The sequence below is a fragment of the Chamaea fasciata genome, unplaced genomic scaffold, assembly GCF_029207755.1.
Source record: "Chamaea fasciata isolate MVZ Bird 193981 ecotype frontalis unplaced genomic scaffold, bChaFas1.0.hap1 SCAF_19, whole genome shotgun sequence".
Taxonomy (NCBI): Eukaryota; Metazoa; Chordata; class Aves; order Passeriformes; family Sylviidae; genus Chamaea; species Chamaea fasciata.
Window position 1 is genome coordinate 11,289,023 of NW_027094104.1, and position 19,836 is coordinate 11,308,858.

At 63.5% G+C, this 19,836-nt stretch overlaps 1 protein-coding gene across 1 annotated transcript; it reads right to left on the reverse strand.

The window, feature by feature from the left end:
* Nucleotides 1-776: 776 nt before the first annotated feature.
* ARHGAP44 (Rho GTPase activating protein 44) lies at nucleotides 777-18,593 on the reverse strand. The gene is given in 23 exon segments (XM_066200237.1): nucleotides 777-793; nucleotides 898-1,721; nucleotides 1,814-1,910; nucleotides 1,912-2,162; nucleotides 2,261-2,340; nucleotides 4,225-4,446; nucleotides 4,682-4,699; nucleotides 5,286-5,466; nucleotides 5,682-5,773; nucleotides 5,910-6,023; nucleotides 6,118-6,198; nucleotides 6,544-6,625; nucleotides 7,488-7,599; nucleotides 7,981-8,108; nucleotides 8,966-9,047; nucleotides 9,120-9,188; nucleotides 9,786-9,903; nucleotides 10,536-10,612; nucleotides 10,874-10,985; nucleotides 11,688-11,764; nucleotides 11,857-11,961; nucleotides 12,155-12,194; nucleotides 18,402-18,593. Coding segments are annotated over 22 exon segments (2,478 nt in total). The 5' UTR covers nucleotides 18,455-18,593; the 3' UTR covers nucleotides 777-793; nucleotides 898-1,434.
* Nucleotides 18,594-19,836: the final 1,243 nt, after the last annotated feature.

Sequence of the window (19,836 nt, forward strand, 5' to 3'; positions counted from 1 at the left end):
CCTCCCTCTCGCCCCGGCCGGGCGGGAATGGCTCCAGATAAAACAAATCTCTCTATAATCTCTCTCTCTCTCTCTCTATACAAATATAGAATATATATATATCTCTGCTGATATATATATATAGATATAGATCTTCTCTCTCTGGAAAGGGTAAAAGGTTAATTTGTCTGTGCATGCACAACCAAAGCCACCAAGCCCCGGGGACAGTGGGTGCTGAGGGACGTGCACCGCCCCCGCCAGCACCCCGAGAGCCGGGGGGGCACATCCTGCATCCCCAGGTTATTGCTGGTCAGGTCCCATCCTGCTCCCAAACAAGCGGAGGGGGAAGAAGCCGAAGAAAGGAAATCCCACTGCAAAGCGCCGGCGAGCTCGTCACCTGGCCAGCACCCAGTGGCACCCGCCTCGGGGAACGGGGGACGTGGTGGCACCACCCCAGGGTGGTGGGTGCTGCGGGGCGGGAGGGGGGGCAGGCACCCGGTTCAAAGGCAAAGTCTGGATAAGGCGAACAAAAACGAACTAAAGAACGGCCGCCGCCCCCAAACCGGGCGCTTTGCCGCCCACAGCCGGCCCGTGGCCCTCGGTGCCGGTGGCCAGTGCGGGCCCCGGGGTGCCGCATGATGAGCCTGGGGACAGGGACACTGTCATAGGGCTGTGCTCTCCGATTCCTCCTCCTCCTCCTCCCGCCGCGGGGTCAGGCTCGGCCCCGAGAGTCTCTGCGCTGCCTCGGGCGGCTCCCGGCACAGGGCGGCGTCCGGGGACACGTGGAGGGAGGGGACCTCAAAACGGAGCAGACCTGCGGGAGGGCACCGTGATGGGGACAGCCACCGGGGCTGGCACGGTGGCAGTGCCACCAGCAGGGGTGTCACACCGCCTTTCAGTGGGACAGGGGAGCTGCACCTGAGCCAAGGGTGATGCCAGGGGTGCATCCATGCCAGGGTGCCCTGCCAGGCCCACAGCCATGCCTTGGCAGAGCCACACCGATGCCAGTGCCACCCTAAGGCACGTGGCAGCCCCTGGGGACACCGTGACCAGCGCCTCGCTGCCACTCATGCTGTCCGACCCCTCACAGGCAGGACGGGCACGCAGGGGACAGAGCCCCGTGCCCCAATGCCGCCTGGCACTTCCAAAGCATCCCCTGGCTGTCCCCCTCCAGCAGCACAGGGACCCCGGGGGGACACGGCACCGACACAGCTCCGGGCCAGGGCGGGCAGAACAGCAGGGACAGAGCACAGCTCCCGGGGATGTCACATTGCTGATGACACTGCCACCTCCCAGGGGACATAGCCCGCTGCATCGTCACCTCCCTGGGCTCATCACCACCGTCCTGGGGACTGTTCCATTTTTCCAGGGGCATCACCACCTTCCTGAGTGCATGGCCACCCTCAGGGGGTGTTGGCACCCTCCTGGGCCAGCACCACCTCGCTGGGGCCAGTTCTACCTTGCCTGGGCTATGGTCACCTTCCTGGGGACATCACCAACTTCCTGGGGCCAGATCTGCCTTTCCGGGGACATTGTCACCTTCCTGGGGACATCACCAACTTCCTGGGGCCAGATCTGCCTTTCCGGGGACATTGTCACCTTCCTGGGGACATCACCAACTTCCTGGGGCCAGATCTGCCTTGCCTGGGCCATCGTCACCTTCCCGGGGAACACTGCCACGTGCCGGGGCACACTTTTGCCTTTCAAGGGACAGTTCCACCTCTCCGGGGAGGGTGCGCCACCTTCCTGGGGACATCACCACCTTCTCAGGGCCATTGTCCCCGTCCTGGGGGACTCCGCCCCCCCCCCGGGAGCCCCTCCCCGCCGGGGTTACCTGTGAGGGCGCCGTCCCCGGGGCCCGCGGTGTCCAGGCGGGGCGGCTCCGGGGGCTGGGGGGGCGCGGGGGCGGCCGGGGGCGGCTGCGGCGGGGGGGGGCAGCGCGGGGCGCGGCCGCGCTTTGGGGGCGGCCCGGGCCCGGGGGGCGGCGGCGGCGGGGGACGGCAGCAGCGGGGGCGGCGGGGGCGGCCCGGCTCCGGGGGAGGCTCCGGGGGGGGCTCCGGGGGGGGCTCCGGGGGGGCCGTACGGGGACGGGGTGCTGGGGGGGGTCGGGGACAGGCTGGCCGGGGACGGCTGCCCCCCGCCCGCCTCCCCCCGCGGAGGGATGGGCGCCAGCTTCTTGGCCCCTGCGGGACGAGAGACAGCGACAGCGACACGTCAGGGCCGGGGGGACCCCGCGGGGACCCCGCAGCCCCCGGCCCGCCCCGCTCCGCTCCGCTCCTACCTTTGCGCAGAGAGTGCGGGCTCTGCTCGGCCGCGGGGGCGGGGGGCGGCCCCGGGGACAGCTCCGGGGGCTTGAAAGTGCTGGGGAGGGGGACACGGGGCACGGAACGGGCACAGGGGAGGAGAGAGCAAACGGGGAAAGGGGAAGGAAAGGGAAAAGAGGAATCGAAGGGGGGGGGGAAGGGGGAAAAACCGCAAAAGGGGGGGGGGGAAAAACAGAAAAAAAAGGAAACGGAAAGGGAAGGGGAAAAGGGAAAGAAAAGGGGGAAAAGAAGAAACCGAAGGAAAAGGAAGAAAGGGAAAACCCCACAAAATAAGGAAAAGGAATAGCAAAGGAATAGGAATAGGAATAGGAATAGGAATAGGAATAGGAATAGGAAAAAAAATAAAAACGAAAACCCAAAAAGGAAAGGAAAATTTTCAAGCATAAAAAGGCCAATAAAAAAAAATTTAAAATGAAATTAGACGAAAATAAATGAAAAATAGAAATAAAACAATGAAAATCAAAGATTAAACATTCAAAGAATCAGAAATAAAATTAAAACCAAAAAATCCAAAAGGATTAAATAATAACGGTGAATGAAAAATTAACAGAGTAAAGAAAACTCAAAAATAATTTTAAAATTATTAAAAATATAAATAATAATTTAAAAAGCAAATAAAAGGAAAACGTAAAAGATGAGCCATGACAATAAAAAGGAAAATTGCAAATAAACAGCAGAAGAAGAAGAAGAAGAGGGAGAGCCGTGAGCTCCTTCCCGCACCCAGCGCTCCGCACCCCGTGTCCCCCCCGCCCCCCGGGGGTTCCTCAGCCCCCGCCGCTTGTGGCCACCCCCGCCCCGGGCCCAGGGTCCCCCCGGCCGGCGGCGACACCCGCAGCCCCCCCGGGGCCCCGCGGTTACCTCGGGGGGCCGAGTCCTGCGGCGAGGGCGGGCGGGCGGCCGCCCCGGGGCAGGGGGGGCGCGGGGGGGAGGCAGAGCCAGGGAGCCAGGGGGGGACAGGGCCAGGGGGCCAGCGGGGGCCAGCGCAGGGAGCAGGGGCGGGCGGGCGGCGGGGCGGGCGCGGGGAGGCTGCGGGAGCAGCCCGGCCACAGCGGCTGCGCCCAGAGCGGGCAGCGCCGCCGGGGGCTCGGGGGGTCCCCGGGGCGGGGGGCGCTGGGGCCGCCGCTGCGCCAGGCAGCTGCCGGGTCAGGCCTGCTGCAAAGGTACAGAAGCACCGTAAAAACCGGCAGAAGTGACACGGACGCCAGAGGGGATTGATAAAAGAGCAGAAGAAGCGTTGGCGGGCGCGGGGGAGCGGCGCGGGAGCTCTCGTGGTGCCGGACCCCCCGGCTCGTTCCTCGGCACGACCCTCCCGGGGCTGCCCCTCCCCAGGTGTGAGCGCCCCGGCCCGGCTCTGCTTCCCTTTTGGGCCAGAAAAGTGGGATTTAGGCGTTTTCTCCCACATGAGCTGTGCAAACTAAAGTCGGACTCAGACCCTGGGCAGACCAAGGTCTCAGAGGGCGCTGGGCTCCCTGAGGGTTTTCTCTGCACCTTCCTGCAGCACCTCCAGCGCCAATTCCACTCCAGCCCAGCGAAACCAGGGCAAGGGGCGCTCAGGAAAATCTCTGAAGGCAGCACGGTTCTCATGGGAATGGCAGGAAGGGGATGCGGTGGTGGCTGCGGGGATGCAGAGCATCCTCTCCTGGTGCCCTGAAGGTGCTGCTCCTCTCCCCGGGATGCAGAGCATCCTCTCCTGGTGCCCTGAAGGTGCTGCTCCTCTCCCCGGGATGCAGAGCATCCTCTCCCGGTGCCCTGAAGGTGCTGCTCCTCTCCCCGGGATGCAGAGCATCCTCTCCCGGTGCCCTGAAGGTGCTGCTCCTCTCCCCGGGATGCAGAGCATCCTCTCCCGAGGTTGTTTCCTGCTGGCCTCCCTGGGGGGAGGGTGCCCGGCTTGGGGACAGACACGGGGTGCCGGTGGCCTTACCTTGTCCGCTCGGCTGCCGGGGGGAAGCCGAAGCTGGTGGGAGGCGGGGAGGGCGTTGCTGAAATCTCCGGCGACTGCTCGGGGATGGGCGAGTGCGGCGTGGGCGGGAGCTCGGCGGGCGGGGCCGGGGGCTGCGCGGCCGGGGGCGCCGAGGTGGCCTTGCGGCCCGCTGAGGTGCCTCGGCGAGCCACCCACGAGGTGTCCATCACCCTGACACCCATGCTGGGGACACAGAGAGGGGGGTCAGCACCTGCCCGGTGGGAGGGCACCGCCAGCACCCCCTCGCCACTCCTTCCGTGTCCCTAGAAACGCCTCTTTCCCCGGGAGACTGCTGGGAATGAAACTACAGGGCAATAGGGCAGGGGTGGAAGTGTGGGATGGGTTTGGGCACCTCTCCCTTCCCCAGGAACCAGCACCCACCCAGCACCCTCCCGGCAGCCTGCAGAGGATACGGTACCTTTGGATTTTCCTAAGGCTGCATGGGCAGAAACAAAGGATTATTAATGTGAAAGGCCCCTGAGAGTGGACAGTGCACAGGGGGGAGGTCACTGCCGGGCAAAGGAGGGCGAGGGGCTTCGAGAGAGGGGGCTGGGGGGCTGAGCAGGGGCCAGGCTATGCCAGTGGTGGGACAGCTTGGGATATCTCCTGGAAATGGGGACATTTTTGGGCTGGGCAGAGCCCTGGGGTGTTTCTGGAGCCCACTCGACTGTCTGAGGTCCCGGTGAGGTGTCCTGGAGTGGGGACATGCACAGGCTGGGAATGGGGAGCTCTCCCCTGCAGACCTTGAGGACACCAGGACACCTGTCCCCGGCATGGCACAGCCCCAGTGTCACCCCGCTCCCATCTGCAGCGGGCTGGGGGCAGGCACGGAGCCCTGGTTCCACCCTCAGCACCCCCAAGAGCCTGGCGTGGAAAGCAGGGGGTCCCTCCACCCTGGGACCACCCAATCTCCACCAGCTCCGTGCCCCCCACCCCAAGGTGACATTGAGCACCCTCTCCTGCTGCCCCCGGGGTGGTGTCAGCGCCACCCCTCCTCTCCCCAAAGCCAGCAGTGTCCCTACCCATCCTTCTTGTAGAACTCCAGCATCATGTTGTCGGTGGCCACGCTGAGGGGCCGCCGGGCCTGCTCGTGCTGCCGGCGCTCGCCGTGCTCCATGTCCGGGGAGGGCATGGAGCTGTAGTTGGCGTTGTGGTTCACGTGCAGGGGGCTGCCGTAGTTCCCCGTCACGTTGAACTCGATGTCTGGGGGTACACGGGGTGTTGGGAAGGGACTGGGGGTGTTGGCGCTGGGAGTTGCTGGAGAAGCTGGGCCGGGCTCAGCGCTGAGTCTGGCCAGAGCCCTGCCTGAGCCCCAGCAAGCAGAGGGGGCAGGCAAAACCAAACCTGGGAGCTCTGAGCCCCGTCCCCAGGAGGTGGCAGGAAGCCCAGGTGTCCCCGGGGCCGCGGGCACTGCCTACCTCCCGGGAAGAACCAGTCGGCGTGCTGGATGAGCGGCTCGATGATGCCCACGATCTGCAGCGACAGCGTCGTCATCATCTCCGTCATGTTCCTGCAGGGGGACAGCAGCTCAGCAACCCCTGCAGGCCAGCAGGGCTCCAGCAGGGCTCCAGCAGGGCTCCATTCCCAGCAGGATCTCAGCGGGATTCCCAGCAGGATCTGCCCCTCAGCCCTGCCCCAGCGCTCACCCCTCGGCCTGTGGCCACAGCAGGTTGGGCCCCAGCACGATGGCCACGTTGCTCGGGGTCATTTTGTTCATGTCCTGGTACTCGGTCAGCTTGGCCAGGAATTTGATCACGTACCTGGAGAGCAGATCCCGAAGGGGTCAGCGTGTGGGTCACAGCCTCTGGGTGGTCACCGTGTCCCCTCCCCGCGCCCTGCCGGCACCAGGCTCACCTGATGTTGTTGTAGTTGGCTTTGGGCAGCTTCTCGCAGGCGTTCCAGAGAGCCTGCAGCCTCTTCTCCTGCTCCGGGATGCTGCAGGGAGGGGGGACAGGGCATCACCCCCATTCCCACCCTGCCCCGGGGCCGTGGACCCCACCAGCCCCATCCTTGGGGACCCTGCCAGCCCCTCAGGCTGCCACCAACATTGTTAAGTAAATAAAGTAAGTAGTAAGGACACTAGTAAGTAAATTAAGCCCCAAAACCAGTCCCAAGAAGGAAACCCTTCGGATGCTGGACCTCTCACCATTCCACGGCTCTCAGAGCCCGGAGGAAACATCCCCAATACTGTGAGCTGTGCCAGGAAAACCCCAAACCACCCACGGGGACCCAGGCCGGCCCACCCACGCCACGGAGCAATGGGGGGACGTCCAGACTCACTTGGAGGCCTGGATCCACTCCTCGTACAGCTCGAACGTCATGAGGGGCTCGGGCAGCTCCCGCAGGTAGGACTTGAGGGCTCCTGTGGCACACAGGGGACACAGGGGTTGGCACTGCGGGTGGCACCGGCTGTTGGGCACCAAGTGGTTTGGCTCCTGGGCACGTGGCCTCACATCTCCCCGGCCTTCCCCCCCAGCACACACTGGGGTCCCCAGCCTGGGGCACCCCCAGTGCCCACCTTGTCACCCCCTGGTCCCTCCCAGCACCTGCCCAGTTCCCTCCCCCAGGGGTTTCCCCAGGTCTCCATCTCTCATTTTTGCCTCGGACATTCCCAGGGACATTGCCCAGGGATATTTCTCAGGGACATTGTGCAGGAATGTTTCCGGGTTCCCACTGGGAAGCCAAGGTTCCATCCTGCCAGAGCCCCCATTCCCAGAGGGGGGCAGGGAGGCCATGGAGACCCAGCCAACACTCCAGAGCAGCCCCAAGGGTTTGGATCGGTGCTTGGGGAGGGAATTCTCCCCAGAAGAGGTGACAGAAGGTTGAAAGTTTGATGTTAATGTGAATCTTCCTGACCTCTCCCTGCTCCTGCAGAGATCCTCTAATCAGTGCCACCCTCATTAGTGCCACCCTCATTAGTGTGATTGGATGATGGCTGTATCCCTGTTTTCTTCACCTCCAGCCTGGCCAGGTCCCTCTGGATGCCAGCACCTCTCTGGGGCTGTCCCAGTTTGTGTCACCTGCCTGCTCCCTGAGGGGACACCCTGCCCCATCAGCCAGGCCGTTGATTCATGACAGAATTAACGGAACAAAATCAGACCCAGCACCAACCCCCGGACTGCACCACTGGATCCTGGTCTCCAGCTGGACTGGGTGCCACTGATCCCCCTCAGGGTGCCCTTGGGGGGTGCCTGGAGGGGCCACCCCGCCCCGAGGAGCCCCACCTGCGATGGCATGGGGGTCAGCTGAGTACTCCTGCACGTCCACCACGCAGCAGTCCAGGGCAGCCTTGAGCTTCTTCAGCTTGGAGGCCGAGGGAGCCACTCGGAAGAGACCCTGGGCAGAGGACACGGAGAGTGTTGGACAAGGCTTGGGGCTGGGGATGGCCCTGGAGCCCCCCAGATCCTCACCCTGGCCCTGGGGACACCTGGGCCCCCTTCCATCGTGCCCAGCAAGGGTGGGACATGGGACCCACTCCTCCTGTTCCCTCCCCCAGCAGGGACCCTCCTGTTCCTTCACCCCACATCCCAGCAGGGACCCACCTCCTCCTGCATCCCCCATCCCAGCAGGGACCCACCTCCTCCTGCATCCCCCATCCCAGCAGAGACCCACCTGTTCCTGCATCCCCCATCCCAGCAGAGACCCACCTCCTCCTGCATCCCACATTCCAGCAGAGACCCACCTCCTCCTGCATCCCCCATCCCAGCAGAGACCCACCTCCTCCTGCATCCCACATTCCAGCAGCATGGTCACGCAGGCCTCCACGGGGAAGGCGATCTCCCTCCCGCTGACAGCCAGGTGCTCCTCCAGGGGCTTCCCAAAGGACGGCTTCTCCACCCACGCCTCTGTGACGGGCACAGGGGGCACAGGAGAGGGAGGGTGGTGCCAGATCCGGCAGCCCCTCCCCAAGAGGCCCTTGGGTCACAGTTTTGGCAGCGAAATTCTCTGAATGGGTGTTGTTAGAAGAGCAGGACCCTGCGCCTCTGGCCTGGGCAGGAGGTGCTTTTGTTTAACCCAAACAAAATGTTTTCCAGCCATCACAGGATTTCAAAGGAGCCGGATAACATTTCCCACAGGGCTTACAACAGGCAAAGCTTTGCGAAATTCTCATCTTCTTCCATCACAGTTTAAGGCAGGAATATTTTGTGGGATAGAGAGAACAATGAACTAGGAATCCCTCCCTGCCCTGCTGTAGTGACAGTGGCACCAGGAGCCCTGGCCCAGGGACACTGCCTGAGCTCACCCCAACCTCGGGCTCCCAGCCCAGAGAGACCTCCCAAAGCCCCGCTCAGGGATGGGATTCCAACTGCACTCGATGGGCATTTCCACAGGATCCCAGATTGGGTTGGGAGGGACCTCAGAGCCCACCCAGTGCCCCCCTGCCATGGCAGGGACACCTCCCACTGTCCCAGGCTGCTCCAAGCCCAATGTCCAGCCTGGCCTTGGGCACTGCCAGGGATCCAGGGGCAGCCACAGCTGCTCTGTGCCCTGTGCCAGGGGCTGCCCACCCCTCACCACCCTGGGGCAGGTTTCTCCCTCTCCATGCAGATGGATCCTGCCCCCCCAGCCCAGTGGGATGGGGATGGGGATGGGATCCCCTCCAGCACCGAGACAGGTGAGGTGCAGGCAGGGCAAGCAAAGGGAGGCTGCCCAGACCCCTGCAGGGTCACAGCCTGTCACAGACAGAGCTGTGGGCACTCACCCTGCTGGGCTTTGATCTGTGGCAGGAAGTTCTGCAGGAGCTCCAGGGACTTGCGGTGGTACTCGGCCTGCACCTCGATCAGCTGCGGGGACACGGCACCGGGGTCACCACCCTGCCGGGGACAGGGACAGCCCCAGGGCTGGGGGGCACTTACGGTTTGAAAATAGTTTGCATAGTCGACTTCTTTGGCCACAAAATTGTACATGTCAGCCGAGAGCTGGTCCTGTGGGGACAGAGGATCCGTCACTGTCCCTGCCCTGCTGTCACCACCCTGCCCTGCCCGAGCCACCAGGAGGGAGCTCCAGGCGCCAGCAGGAGCCAGAGTGGCACGGGGTTAAGGTCAGCGTGTCAGGGCAGGTTCAGGAGCCTCCCCCAGTGCAGCCTGAGCAGGGTCCAGGTCCCCCCAAAGTGCACAAAGAAGGGAGTTCAGACTCCCTCTTATCCCACGGAAAAGGAGTGAAATCCCTCAGTGCCTGAAAATGATGGAAATAAACCCAGCACAGAGAAGGTGGAGAAATGTCCCAGCCAGTGCCAGGGCTGGGTGTACCCAGTGCTGAGCTCTGCCAGGACGGGCTCCCAGGGATTGGGATGTGGAGGACGGGGACAGGAACTGGGGACAGGAACTGGGGACAGGAACTGGGGACGTCCTGCTTGGCTGGGGAGCATCACCCACGGCCACGGCCTTTGGGGAGCAGCAGAGGAGGGGGCAGCACACGCAGGGGGCAAGGGAAGACGCAGAGCAGGGTGAGAGGAGAGGCTGCAGCTTCCCCCGGAGTCTGGGAGCCCCCAGACGCCCCTGAGCCGGGAGGAGCCGCAGTACCCTGCAGATCTCCACTCTGTTGGCTGCCTCCTCCATCTCCTCCCGGAGAGCGTCGGCCTTGGCGCCCGAGGGCTGCAGGTTGCCGGCCAGCCCCGAGGACTTCACCGACTGCTGCCACCTGCGGGAGGGACGGGGACAGTCAGGGCGGTGGCCACAGCCCAGAGGCCCTGCAGGGCCGCCAGGGCGGAGCAGCGGGAGATGATCCCAGTCCAGCCGGGATTTCGCACCCACTGCCCACCCCGACCGTGCCCATCACGCAGCACCGCACACACCGGGCTCCAGGGAAGGAATCCTTTCAGCAGGATAAGGAGCCATGCCCAGGTGGGAGGAGAGAGGAAGGGGACGGGAGAGCCTGGACACGATGCTGGGGACTGTGGACACCTCTCCCAGGACGCGCTGGAGTGGGGACTTGGCAACTCAGTGATGCCACGGGACCATCCCGAGTCACCCCAGCTCCCCTCGCTGCCGCCGCAGGGGCAGGAGCACACGGCTCTTTGCATCAGAACTCACCAAGACAGGGAAAAAACTACAAAATAACCCTTTCTGCCAGAAAAAAAATTTACTTTTGCTGCAGAGGGCAGGCAAGGAAAAGGAATCTGTGGATTCTGCGGACAGGAGCAGAAACAGCAGCTCATTGCCTCCCTGTCCCAAGGGAACTGCGGTGCCAGGGGCCCAGGAGCTGCTCCCCTGGGAGCTCCCCACGCCTTGGGAATGTCCATTTCTTACAAAGCACTTGAGGGCACTCCCTACCTCGTCCTGGAGGAGTCCATGTCCAGCACGAGCTTCGCCAAGTGCTTCCTCTGCTTTTGGATGTTTGGGATTTCCACCTGCAGCAATACACGGAGCAGGAGGAGGAGTGAGCAGCCCGGAGAGGTGTCCAGGGATGCATCACACCCCGGGGTCTGGGCCGGGTCAGGATGCAGCTCCCGAATTTAACATCCTCAGGGAGGTGGCCCCGCTGATCCCCCCAAGGAGTGTGCCACACCTCGACAGCCCCAGAACCTGAGAGGAGCAGCCCTGGGGGACCCAAACTTCCTGAGGGGGCTGGATGGGGGCAGGAAAAGGGCTCCCGGGGACCCCCAGCTCACCTCAGCCAGCACGAAGAGCGGCTCGATGACGTCCCTCTCCACCTGCAGCTCGAAGTGGATCAGCTCCTGCGCCAGTTTGTCCTCGGCCTCCCCGCACAGCCGCAGCATCTTCCTGCGGGGACAGCCACGGCTGGGGCTGGGGACAGCAGGACTGTCCTGCCCCGGGGCGCGGACAGGGCACCCCGGGGCTCCAGGACTGGCACCCAGCACCCCCGTGTCAGGAAAGCTCATTCCTTAAGTATTGCATTTATAATATAATAATAATTAGCGTATTATTATATTATGACGTATTATTAGCTGTATATGATGCTATATATTAGTATTATGTTATGTATTAGCATTATAATATACATTATTATTAGGTCAGTCTGAAATTGTATGGACTTTAAATATCTATATAAATAAAAAAATATAAAAATACATAAATAACAAATCACATGTCAACATACAAATATTCATAAAACATATGTAACTATATAAACTATAACACAGAAATATATAAGATGTATGAATATAAATATATTAATAAAGATAAATCACATATAAGAATATAACCAGTAACAGCTCAAATATAAATACATAGCATATATTAAAAATTGATTTTAAAAATAAATATAAATGTGTATATATGCAGACTACATTGCATGCTCACAGGACCCCAGCCCATACAAGGAGGAGAAGAACTAATGACTGAGATCCCCCCAGCCCCTCCAACACAGCAGTGACTCCTCCTTTATCTGGCACTGGAGACAAGGAACAGCAGCATTCCCAGAGCATTCCCAGAGCATTCCCAGCACATTCCCAGCCCCCTTACCCCAGCAGGGAGTCATCCCCCAGCACGGCCGATCCCTCCATCAGACACTGCGCCAGCGTCGTCAGCGGCAGTTTCTTCTGCAAAGAGAGAGGGGGGCTGCGCTCCCACCCGGACCCCTGGATCCCCCGATCCCTGGATCCCCCAGATCTCCCGGCCCCGCCGCCCTCACCGAGCGCTTGTCGGCGTCCAGGCCCTGCTGGCCCTGCAGACAGGCTGTCAGCTTCTTGTGGGTGCTGTGGGACACCTGCTTCACCAGCTCCAGCCGCTTCTCCACCTGCGGGAGCCAGGGAGCCCATCACCGGAGTATCCCATCACTGGAGTATCCCATCATCCATCAACCCAGGATCCCATCACCCATGATCTCTAGGCCGCTGTGGCACCACCAGGGAGCTGCTGATGGGTGCAGCCCCCGCGGGAGGTGCCCGGGCCCCCACGGACACCCTGGGGTGGCTCTGAGGGAGCCTCACCTGCAGCAGATCTTCGCTCAACACCTCGGTCTTCTCTGCTCTGCGAGGCAAAGAGGAGAGGAGCCATTGGTGAGGGGTGTGCAGCAGTGCCCAGTGCAGCCCATGGAGCCTGGGATGTGCTTTTCCATTGGGATGCAGGGGGGATTTAGGGATCTCTGCTCCCCCCAGCCATCCCATCATCTCCTAAAGAAGGAACTGATGGAGCATCTCCACGGCTCACTGCCAGGTACCACAGCAGTCCAGGGCCTGCCCCCATCTCCCCCTTGCTGTTCGGTTATTCCCAGGAAAAGAGGGATGCGGGACTCCCGGGAGGAGGCGGCGGTGCGCGCACAGGGGCGCGGCTCCCTCGGCATCCCAAGGGCGGCGCGTCCGCACGGCTCAGCCTCCTCACACGGGGCAGCCACGGGATGTGCGGCGGCCGCTGCCGCCCGGGGCCTCGCCAGGGCCCTTCCTGCTGCTCACTGGGGACGGATTTACCGCTCCAGAGCCCGCGGCAGCCGCCGCCTTCCCGAGGGAGGAGCGCCGGGATGCAGGAGACACAAACCCGCCGTCCTCAGCCTGTGGACCCAGAGCCCAGGGCCCCGGCACCGCAGCTGCTCGGGCTCATTTAAACCATCACATCCGCATCATTTATTCCTTTCCCCAGGGTTTTTAACAGCTTCAGTGCATCCTTTCACTTGGAAAAACGAGCTGTGTCAGTTTGAGCTGGGGCTGAGCTGGGATTCGGCCAATCTGTCCCTAAAGGTTCATCAGAGCACAGCGGGAGCTTGGTGCTGTCACCCTGAAAACAGCACCTTTATTCCCTGAGCCTCGTCCCTCCCTGCCATCCAAGCTGGACTCTCAGCTCGGAGAGAGGGAGGCGAGTGTTGGAACAGTGGGAATAAGGAGCAAACACAGAGAAAGGTTCAGACAGTGAGCGTGGCACAGGAACAGCTCAAATATGCCTCATCCAAAGCCTTGCCGAAAGTGCAAACCACAGAACCATGGAATGGTTCGGGTTGGAAGGGACCTCAGAGCCCACCCAGTGCCCCCCTGCCATGGCAGGGACACCTCCTGCTCTCCCAGGCTGCTCCAAGCCCCAATGGCCAGCCCGGCCTTGGGCACTGCCAGGGATCCAGGGGCAGCCACAGCTGCTCTGGGCACCTGTGCCAGGGGCTGCCCAAACCTAATGCATTAAATCTGCTTTGGGCACAAAAGATGTCCCAGCAGCTGATTTAGGGTGGTTTAAAAATAAATTTTTAAAAAAATAATAAATTAAGCAAGCCCTGTTTATCTTAATTTTTAAAATGAAATATTGAAATGAAGAGATTGGAACCTCTCTGAGGAGCACTGCCCACCTGGGAGCAAGAGCTGAGCAGCTTCTCCTCCGACTCCTCCGGGAATCACCTTCACTCTCATTTCGACAGGATTGGAAGTGACACAGAATTAGCACAAACAGGGAAAAAAGCAGCAAATATCCACGGGCACAGCCACAACGTCCGGCCCCAGCTCGGGATATTTTTAGCATTCCCAAGGAGTGGGAGGTGGCAGAGAGTGAGGCACCGCTGGCACATCCCTGCTGCTCACTCCCCAGGAACCACTTCCTCACTTGAACAGAAAAAGGGATTTTTTTCCCTGTGTTTTCTCCTCTCCCAAGCAGGAGCAGGGTGGGGTTTGCACATCCCGGGTCCCGTGGGCAGGTCTCTCTCCCAGCAGCCACATGCCAACCCGTGGTATGCTCCGAGGTGTGCTTGGGAAGCAGAAAAACTCCCCCGGGAAACGGCTCCGGCTGCAATATCCAGCGCGACGTGGGAACGCGGCCCCGCCGGCGCCTCCTCCGGCGCGTCCCCGGCGTGTCCCGCCCGCGGGTGACACGCTGCGACAGCCCGGGTGCCACCGCTGCGCTGCGGGGAGCGCTGCCCACCCGGCGGGTGTGTGCCCGCGGCAGCCGAGCCGGGCTGGAGCAGCAGCAGGAGCGGGCAGGGAGGGCTGGAGGAGCAGGAGGAGCGGGCAGGGAGGGCTGGAGCAGCCTTCCTCCATCCTGCCCACATTTGGGAGAACCGAGGGAAGCAAAGCAAAATGGGGGACAGAGTCTGCGAGGCAGGAAAGGCGCTGGTCCTCATCTCCTGCCCCTTCCCGGCGGCGAGCTCCGTGCTCAGCGCAGCTCCCCTCCACCCCTTTGGCTCGGGATGCTCGGGGCCGTCTGCTCCTCCTCCCTCCCCGGGGCCGCATCCCCACCGCGCTCCATCCCCGTTTAGAAGCCCCGGAGAAGCCCCTGCAGAGCCCCCGAGCTGCTGGAGCAGGGGCAGAACCCTCAGCCCGCTCCAGGAATATTCCAGGTTGCCAGCGCTGCCTCTCGGCGAGGAGGATAAAAATATCCCCGGGGCTGGCGGGATCTGCCGGCTCCGGAGCCGAAATCCCGGGGGATTCTGCTGCCAGGGAGTCACCCCCGAGTGCAGATGGGGATCCCAGCGATTTACAGGGTGTTGTTCCCTCCCTCAAACCCCATCGGGAAAATCCCAGAGCGTTTTCTTTCCCTCTGCCCTTATTTCGTGCAAGCAAAAGAAAATGTCCTTCTTCCTTGCCGGATATTCCTGCAGCACCAGGAATAAACCCTCGCTGTTTAAAGGCTTCGTGTGGATGTGCGGCCGTCCTGGGGCTTGGAAAAGCATCTCCCTGCCAGCCCCCGAGGTGACATCCAGCCCCAGATGCCACCACTGCCCCCGGGATGGGGGACACAGCTCGGGACGCTCAGAAAGGCTGAGGAGGAAAAACCCAATGCCAGCATTCCCGGTGTCCTCCATTCCCTCTGTGCCGCTGGGGAACCCGGCGTGTCACCGCTGTGAGTGCTCGATTTAATCCCCGCGGGAAAAAATCCCCGTGGAGCTGATTGCCAGAAATTCCCAGGGCTTCTGGGGCCACCGGAGTGGCTGAGGTGACACCCTGGTGCCACTGCCTGGGGTGGCTGAGGTGACACCCTGGTGCCACTGCCTGGAGTGGCTTGATCCTACCCTGACCCAATAATTCCCAGGTTCTGATCCTTATCCTGAACTGATCCTGGCCTTAACCTTGACCTTAACCCTAAGCCTGACCCTGAGCCTTACCTTAACCCTAGTACAACCCAACTTGACCCTGGCCCTGGCCCTAACCCTGACCTTGACCCTGACCCCAGCGCTGGCCCAAGCCCTGAGTGTCCTGTTCACCTTGGCCCTGTCCCTCAGTCCCTCTGTGGGACAAAGGGCCGCTCCCAGCTGTCCCCTCTGGCTCCTGCTGACCTTGGAGATGGTTTCTCCTCAGTCCCCTCTCTCTTTCCTTTTTTATGGAAACCGCATCACCTAAAGCAGGAAAGGCCACCGAGGGCTGGGGCAGCTCTGTGCACATCCTGCAGGGGGGCTGGGCAGATGTCCCCGCTGTCCCCGCTGTCCCCGCTGTCCCCGCTGTCCCCGCTGTCCCCGCTATCCCCGCAGTCCCCGCTGTCCCCGCTGTCCTGGGATGAAGCAATGGCCCCAGGTGACAACCCCCGTGTGAGCACAGCCCTCAGCCCGGGACAGGATCCATCCCAGTGATCCCCATGCCTGGACTCAGTCCTGGCACTGCAGGGGGACCCCACTGGGGTTTGGTGACAAGGACGAGGGGACACCCCTCAGAGCCACACAGGCCGTGGTGCTTGTCCCCCAGTGAGCCTCTTGCAGGGAGACAAAGCACCAGGGTTCTACTCTTCTTCCTTATTTCCATTTATTATTCCTTATTTCCATTAATTATTCCTCAGTTCCATTAATCATCCCTCATTTCTATGTATTATTCCACATTCCCATGTATTATTTTCCACTTCCTTTCATTTCTCCCTGTTTTCATCTATTATTCCTTATTTCCATCTGTGATTCCCTGTTTCCACCTATGATTCCATAATCCTGTCTATTATTCCTGACTCCCGGCTGTCAGGAGAGGACTGCTCAGGACCCCACAACGGGAAGAGGGTTGAACCCGCCGAGGTGGGGACCAGGAGAGCCGGGATGAGAACAAGGATGCTCTGCAAGCTCCAAGGATGCTCCAGATGCATCCTTGTAGATGCCTCCAGGTAGGAGGGGCCGCATCCCCCGGGTCCCTCCAGAGCCTCCCCGCTGCCCAGCACATCCCCTACAAGGATTATTGGGAGTTCATCCGAGCCGCCGGGCCGTTCCCAGGGCTGCGGGAGGGCACAGCGGGATGCTGGGGCGGGGTGTGGGAAGGAGGACGCTCCTGGCCCTGTCACAGGCACCGTTTTGGGGCAGGGGTGGGAGCAGTGCCGTGCAAGGGACCTGGGGACATCCCAGCCCCCATTCCCAGAGGGTGGGAACGCGTCCAAGCCCCTCGGAGGGCCCGGCGCAAATGCCACGGGAAAATCCCACCGTCTGTCCCCGGAACAGCCTCCCCCGCCATCCCCCGCGGGAGGCACTGCCGGGATCCTGGCGCTCCCGGCCACATTCCCACAGCACGGTCCCCGAGCCACCTGCCCCGTGCCTGGATCCCACAGCATGATCCCAGTGCCACCTGCCCTGTGCCACGACCCCACAGCACCATCCCGGTGCCACCTGCCCTGTGCCACGACCCCACAGCACCATCCTCGCACCACCTGCCCTGTGCCACGCTCCCAGATCACGTTCCCAGCACCACATTCCCTGTGCCATGTTCCCACAGCACAGTCCTGCACCGTGTTCCCAAACATCCCCCGTGCCACGATCCCACAGCACGCTCTGGCACCACACACACCCCACGCTCACACACCCCACGCTCACACCCCACAGTCCCCACCCCACATCCCCACACCGCTCCTGTGCCGGATTCCCACAGCAGCCCCTGGAGCTGCCAGGCCACGTTCCCTCCCCACATTCCCGTTCCTCCCCACACTCCCATTCCCGCCCGGCATTCCCACAGCCCCAGGCCGGAGCCGCTGCCATCCCAGCCCGTGCCCACTCCCGGCAGCGTGGCCGGGCGGCCTGAGCCAGCAGGGTGCGCCCCCAGAGCCGTGGGGGACTCGAGGGGACACGGGGGGACACGGGGGGACACGGGGGGACACGGGGGACACGGGGGACACGGGGGGGGGGTAGGAGTAGGAGCCCCGGGGATGCCGAGGGGATGCGGAGCTGCCGCTCCAGCTGTGCCAGTGCCCCGGTGCCACCAAGGAAAGGGAAAACAAATAAATCCTCTTCCGTCGGCCCCCCCCGCTGCAAAATCTCCAGGAATTACACAACAGCCACCATCAGACCCCGGCCTGGCCGTGCACGGGCACACACGGCATTCCCGGGGCAATGCCGGGGGCATTCCTGGGGGCATTCCCGGGGTATTCCCGGAGGCACTCCCGGGGACACGGCTCCGGCTCCAGAGCCCCAGAGTGCCCCCGGCCCCGCGGCCAGCAGGGCCACCCCGGGGTGCTGGGGGGGCAGGGCAGCGGGGCACCCCACAGCACCGGGGACAGAGGGGACGGGCAGGACAGGGGGACAGGCGGGGGGCAGTGGGTGAAGGGGGCAGGGAGTGGGGCAGGGGGACAGGCAGGGGTTAACTGGCAGGGAGTGGGGGAGAAGGGTGTAAAGGGGGTACGGGGGCAGTGGGACAGGCAGAGAACGGGGAGTGGGGCAGGGAGCGGGCAGGGAGTGGGGCACGGTGAGGACAGAGCTCAGGGCTCAGGCAGGGAGCAGGGCAGGGGGAACACAGGGAGCAGGAAGATGTGGGGTGGGCAGGGAGTGGGATTGGGGCCAGTGGGGTAAGCAGGGCTCAGGCAAGGAAGCAGGCACGGAGCGGGAGCAGTGGGACAGGCAGGAGGTGGCAGTGGCACAGGTGCAGCATCAGGACACTGGGGCAGGGAGGGAGGAGGGGCAGAGCGTGGGATGAGGGCAGTGAGGCCGCCAGAACGCAGGCAGGGAGTAGGAGCAGTGGGGCAGGCAGGGAGGGGGCAGGATCAGGGCAGTGGGGCAGGCAGGGAGGGGGCAGAATCAGGGCAGTGGGACAGGCAGGACACACGGGATTGGAGCGGTGGGGCTGGCAGGGAGCGGCCAGGGCGCGGGGAACGGGCAGGTGCGGCTGCGGCGGGGCGGGCGGGAGCAGGCAGGGTGAGGGATAGGGGCTGTGGGCAGGGCTGGGCTGGGCAGGGTCCGTCCCCATCCCATCCCATCCCATCCCATCCCATCCCATCCCATCCCATCCCATCCCATCCCATCCCATCCCATCCCATCCCATCCCATCCCATCCCATCCCATCCCATCCCATCCCATCCCATCCCATCCATCCCTACCTGCCCACGGTCTGGTTGGCGAGCTGGCGCATGCGGTTGAATTGCTTCTTCATGGTGGCGGCGGTGCGGGCGGTGCGGGCGGGCAGCGGGGCCGGGGGCCGCGGGCCGCCCCTCCCGCATCCCCGCCCGGCGCCGAGCCGGGCCGGGCCGAGCCGAGCCGAGCCGGGCCGAGCGGGCCCCGCCGCCCCTGCGCCTCTCCGCGCCTCCGCCTGCGCTCCGCGCCCCCCGCGCCGCCCCGCCCCTCCCCCGGCCGCGGCGGCCATGGGAAATGTAGTCCGGGGCCGCCCGCCCCGCCGGGCTCTCCGGGCCGGGGGAGGGTCTTGGAGCGAGCCTGGAGCCGGGCATCCCCCCCCGGCTTCCCCTGACATCCCCCCGGCATCCCTGGGCGTGGCCCCGGCATCCCCCCGGCATCCCCCGGCGTCCCTCGACGCGGCCCCGGCATCACCTGGCGTCCCCCCGGCATCCCCCTGGCACGCCCAGCGTCACCTGGCATCCCCCCGGGCCCCGTGACGCGGCCGCGGCGCCGCTCCGGCATCGCTCCGGCATCGCCTCGGCCCGGCCCCGCATCCCCCCGCAGCTCCGGCCATCCTTCGGCAGCCCCCCCGAGTCCCCGCGGCCCCGGCCCCGCTCCCGCAGCGCTGCCAGCCCCGGAGCCCCCAGCTCTGCCTCCGGCACCCCCAGCTCTGCCCCCAGCCCCGGAGCCCCCAGCTCTGCCCCCCGGCCCCTGGGACCCCCGCCCGGCTGCTCTGCGCCCCCCAGGCTCTGCAGAGCCCGCGCAGGAGCTGGGGGGATGCTCCCCCTCCGCCCGGGGCGCTGGGCCCCCAAAGGGTGGCTCTGCCCACGCTGACACCGCCCGGGCTGGAAGGGCTGGAAGGTTGGTTGGATTGAATCAATTGCTCTGAAGCATCTTGGTATGCAATAAACAGAATCCACTGATCCTCCTGTGGATGTGAAACCTGCTTACGGACCACCCGTGCCGCTCCCTGAGGGCAGGAACATCTTCCCCACCCCGATTTCCCCGTCCTGGGTCTGGACCCGACCCGCGGGGACAAGGGCAGGGCTGAGTGGTCGCTGCCTGCCATGGGCAGAGCGCCCCGGGGCGGTCCCTGCCCCGGCTGGGGGCTCTGAGCTTGCACCCCGCGGCCCCCCAGCCTTCTCCACCCGCCCGTGGGGCCGGGAGAGTCGCGCCCGCTGTGGGATCCCGCAGAGCTCCTGCTCCTCTGCAGCCCCACAGCCCTGGTCCTGCCTTCCCAGCTGGAATAAAAGGGTTAGGAGGGAGCCCCAGGATTTTCCTGGACGCAGAGGGCTGGGGGTGAGGGATGGGCTCCTGCTGCAGGAAGCCAAAGGTTCTGCTGATGCCCCGTGTGGGCCCTTTCCTCGCTGTGGTGCTGTTGCTGCAGCACACCCCCGGCCTCTCTCAGGATCTGGGAATGTT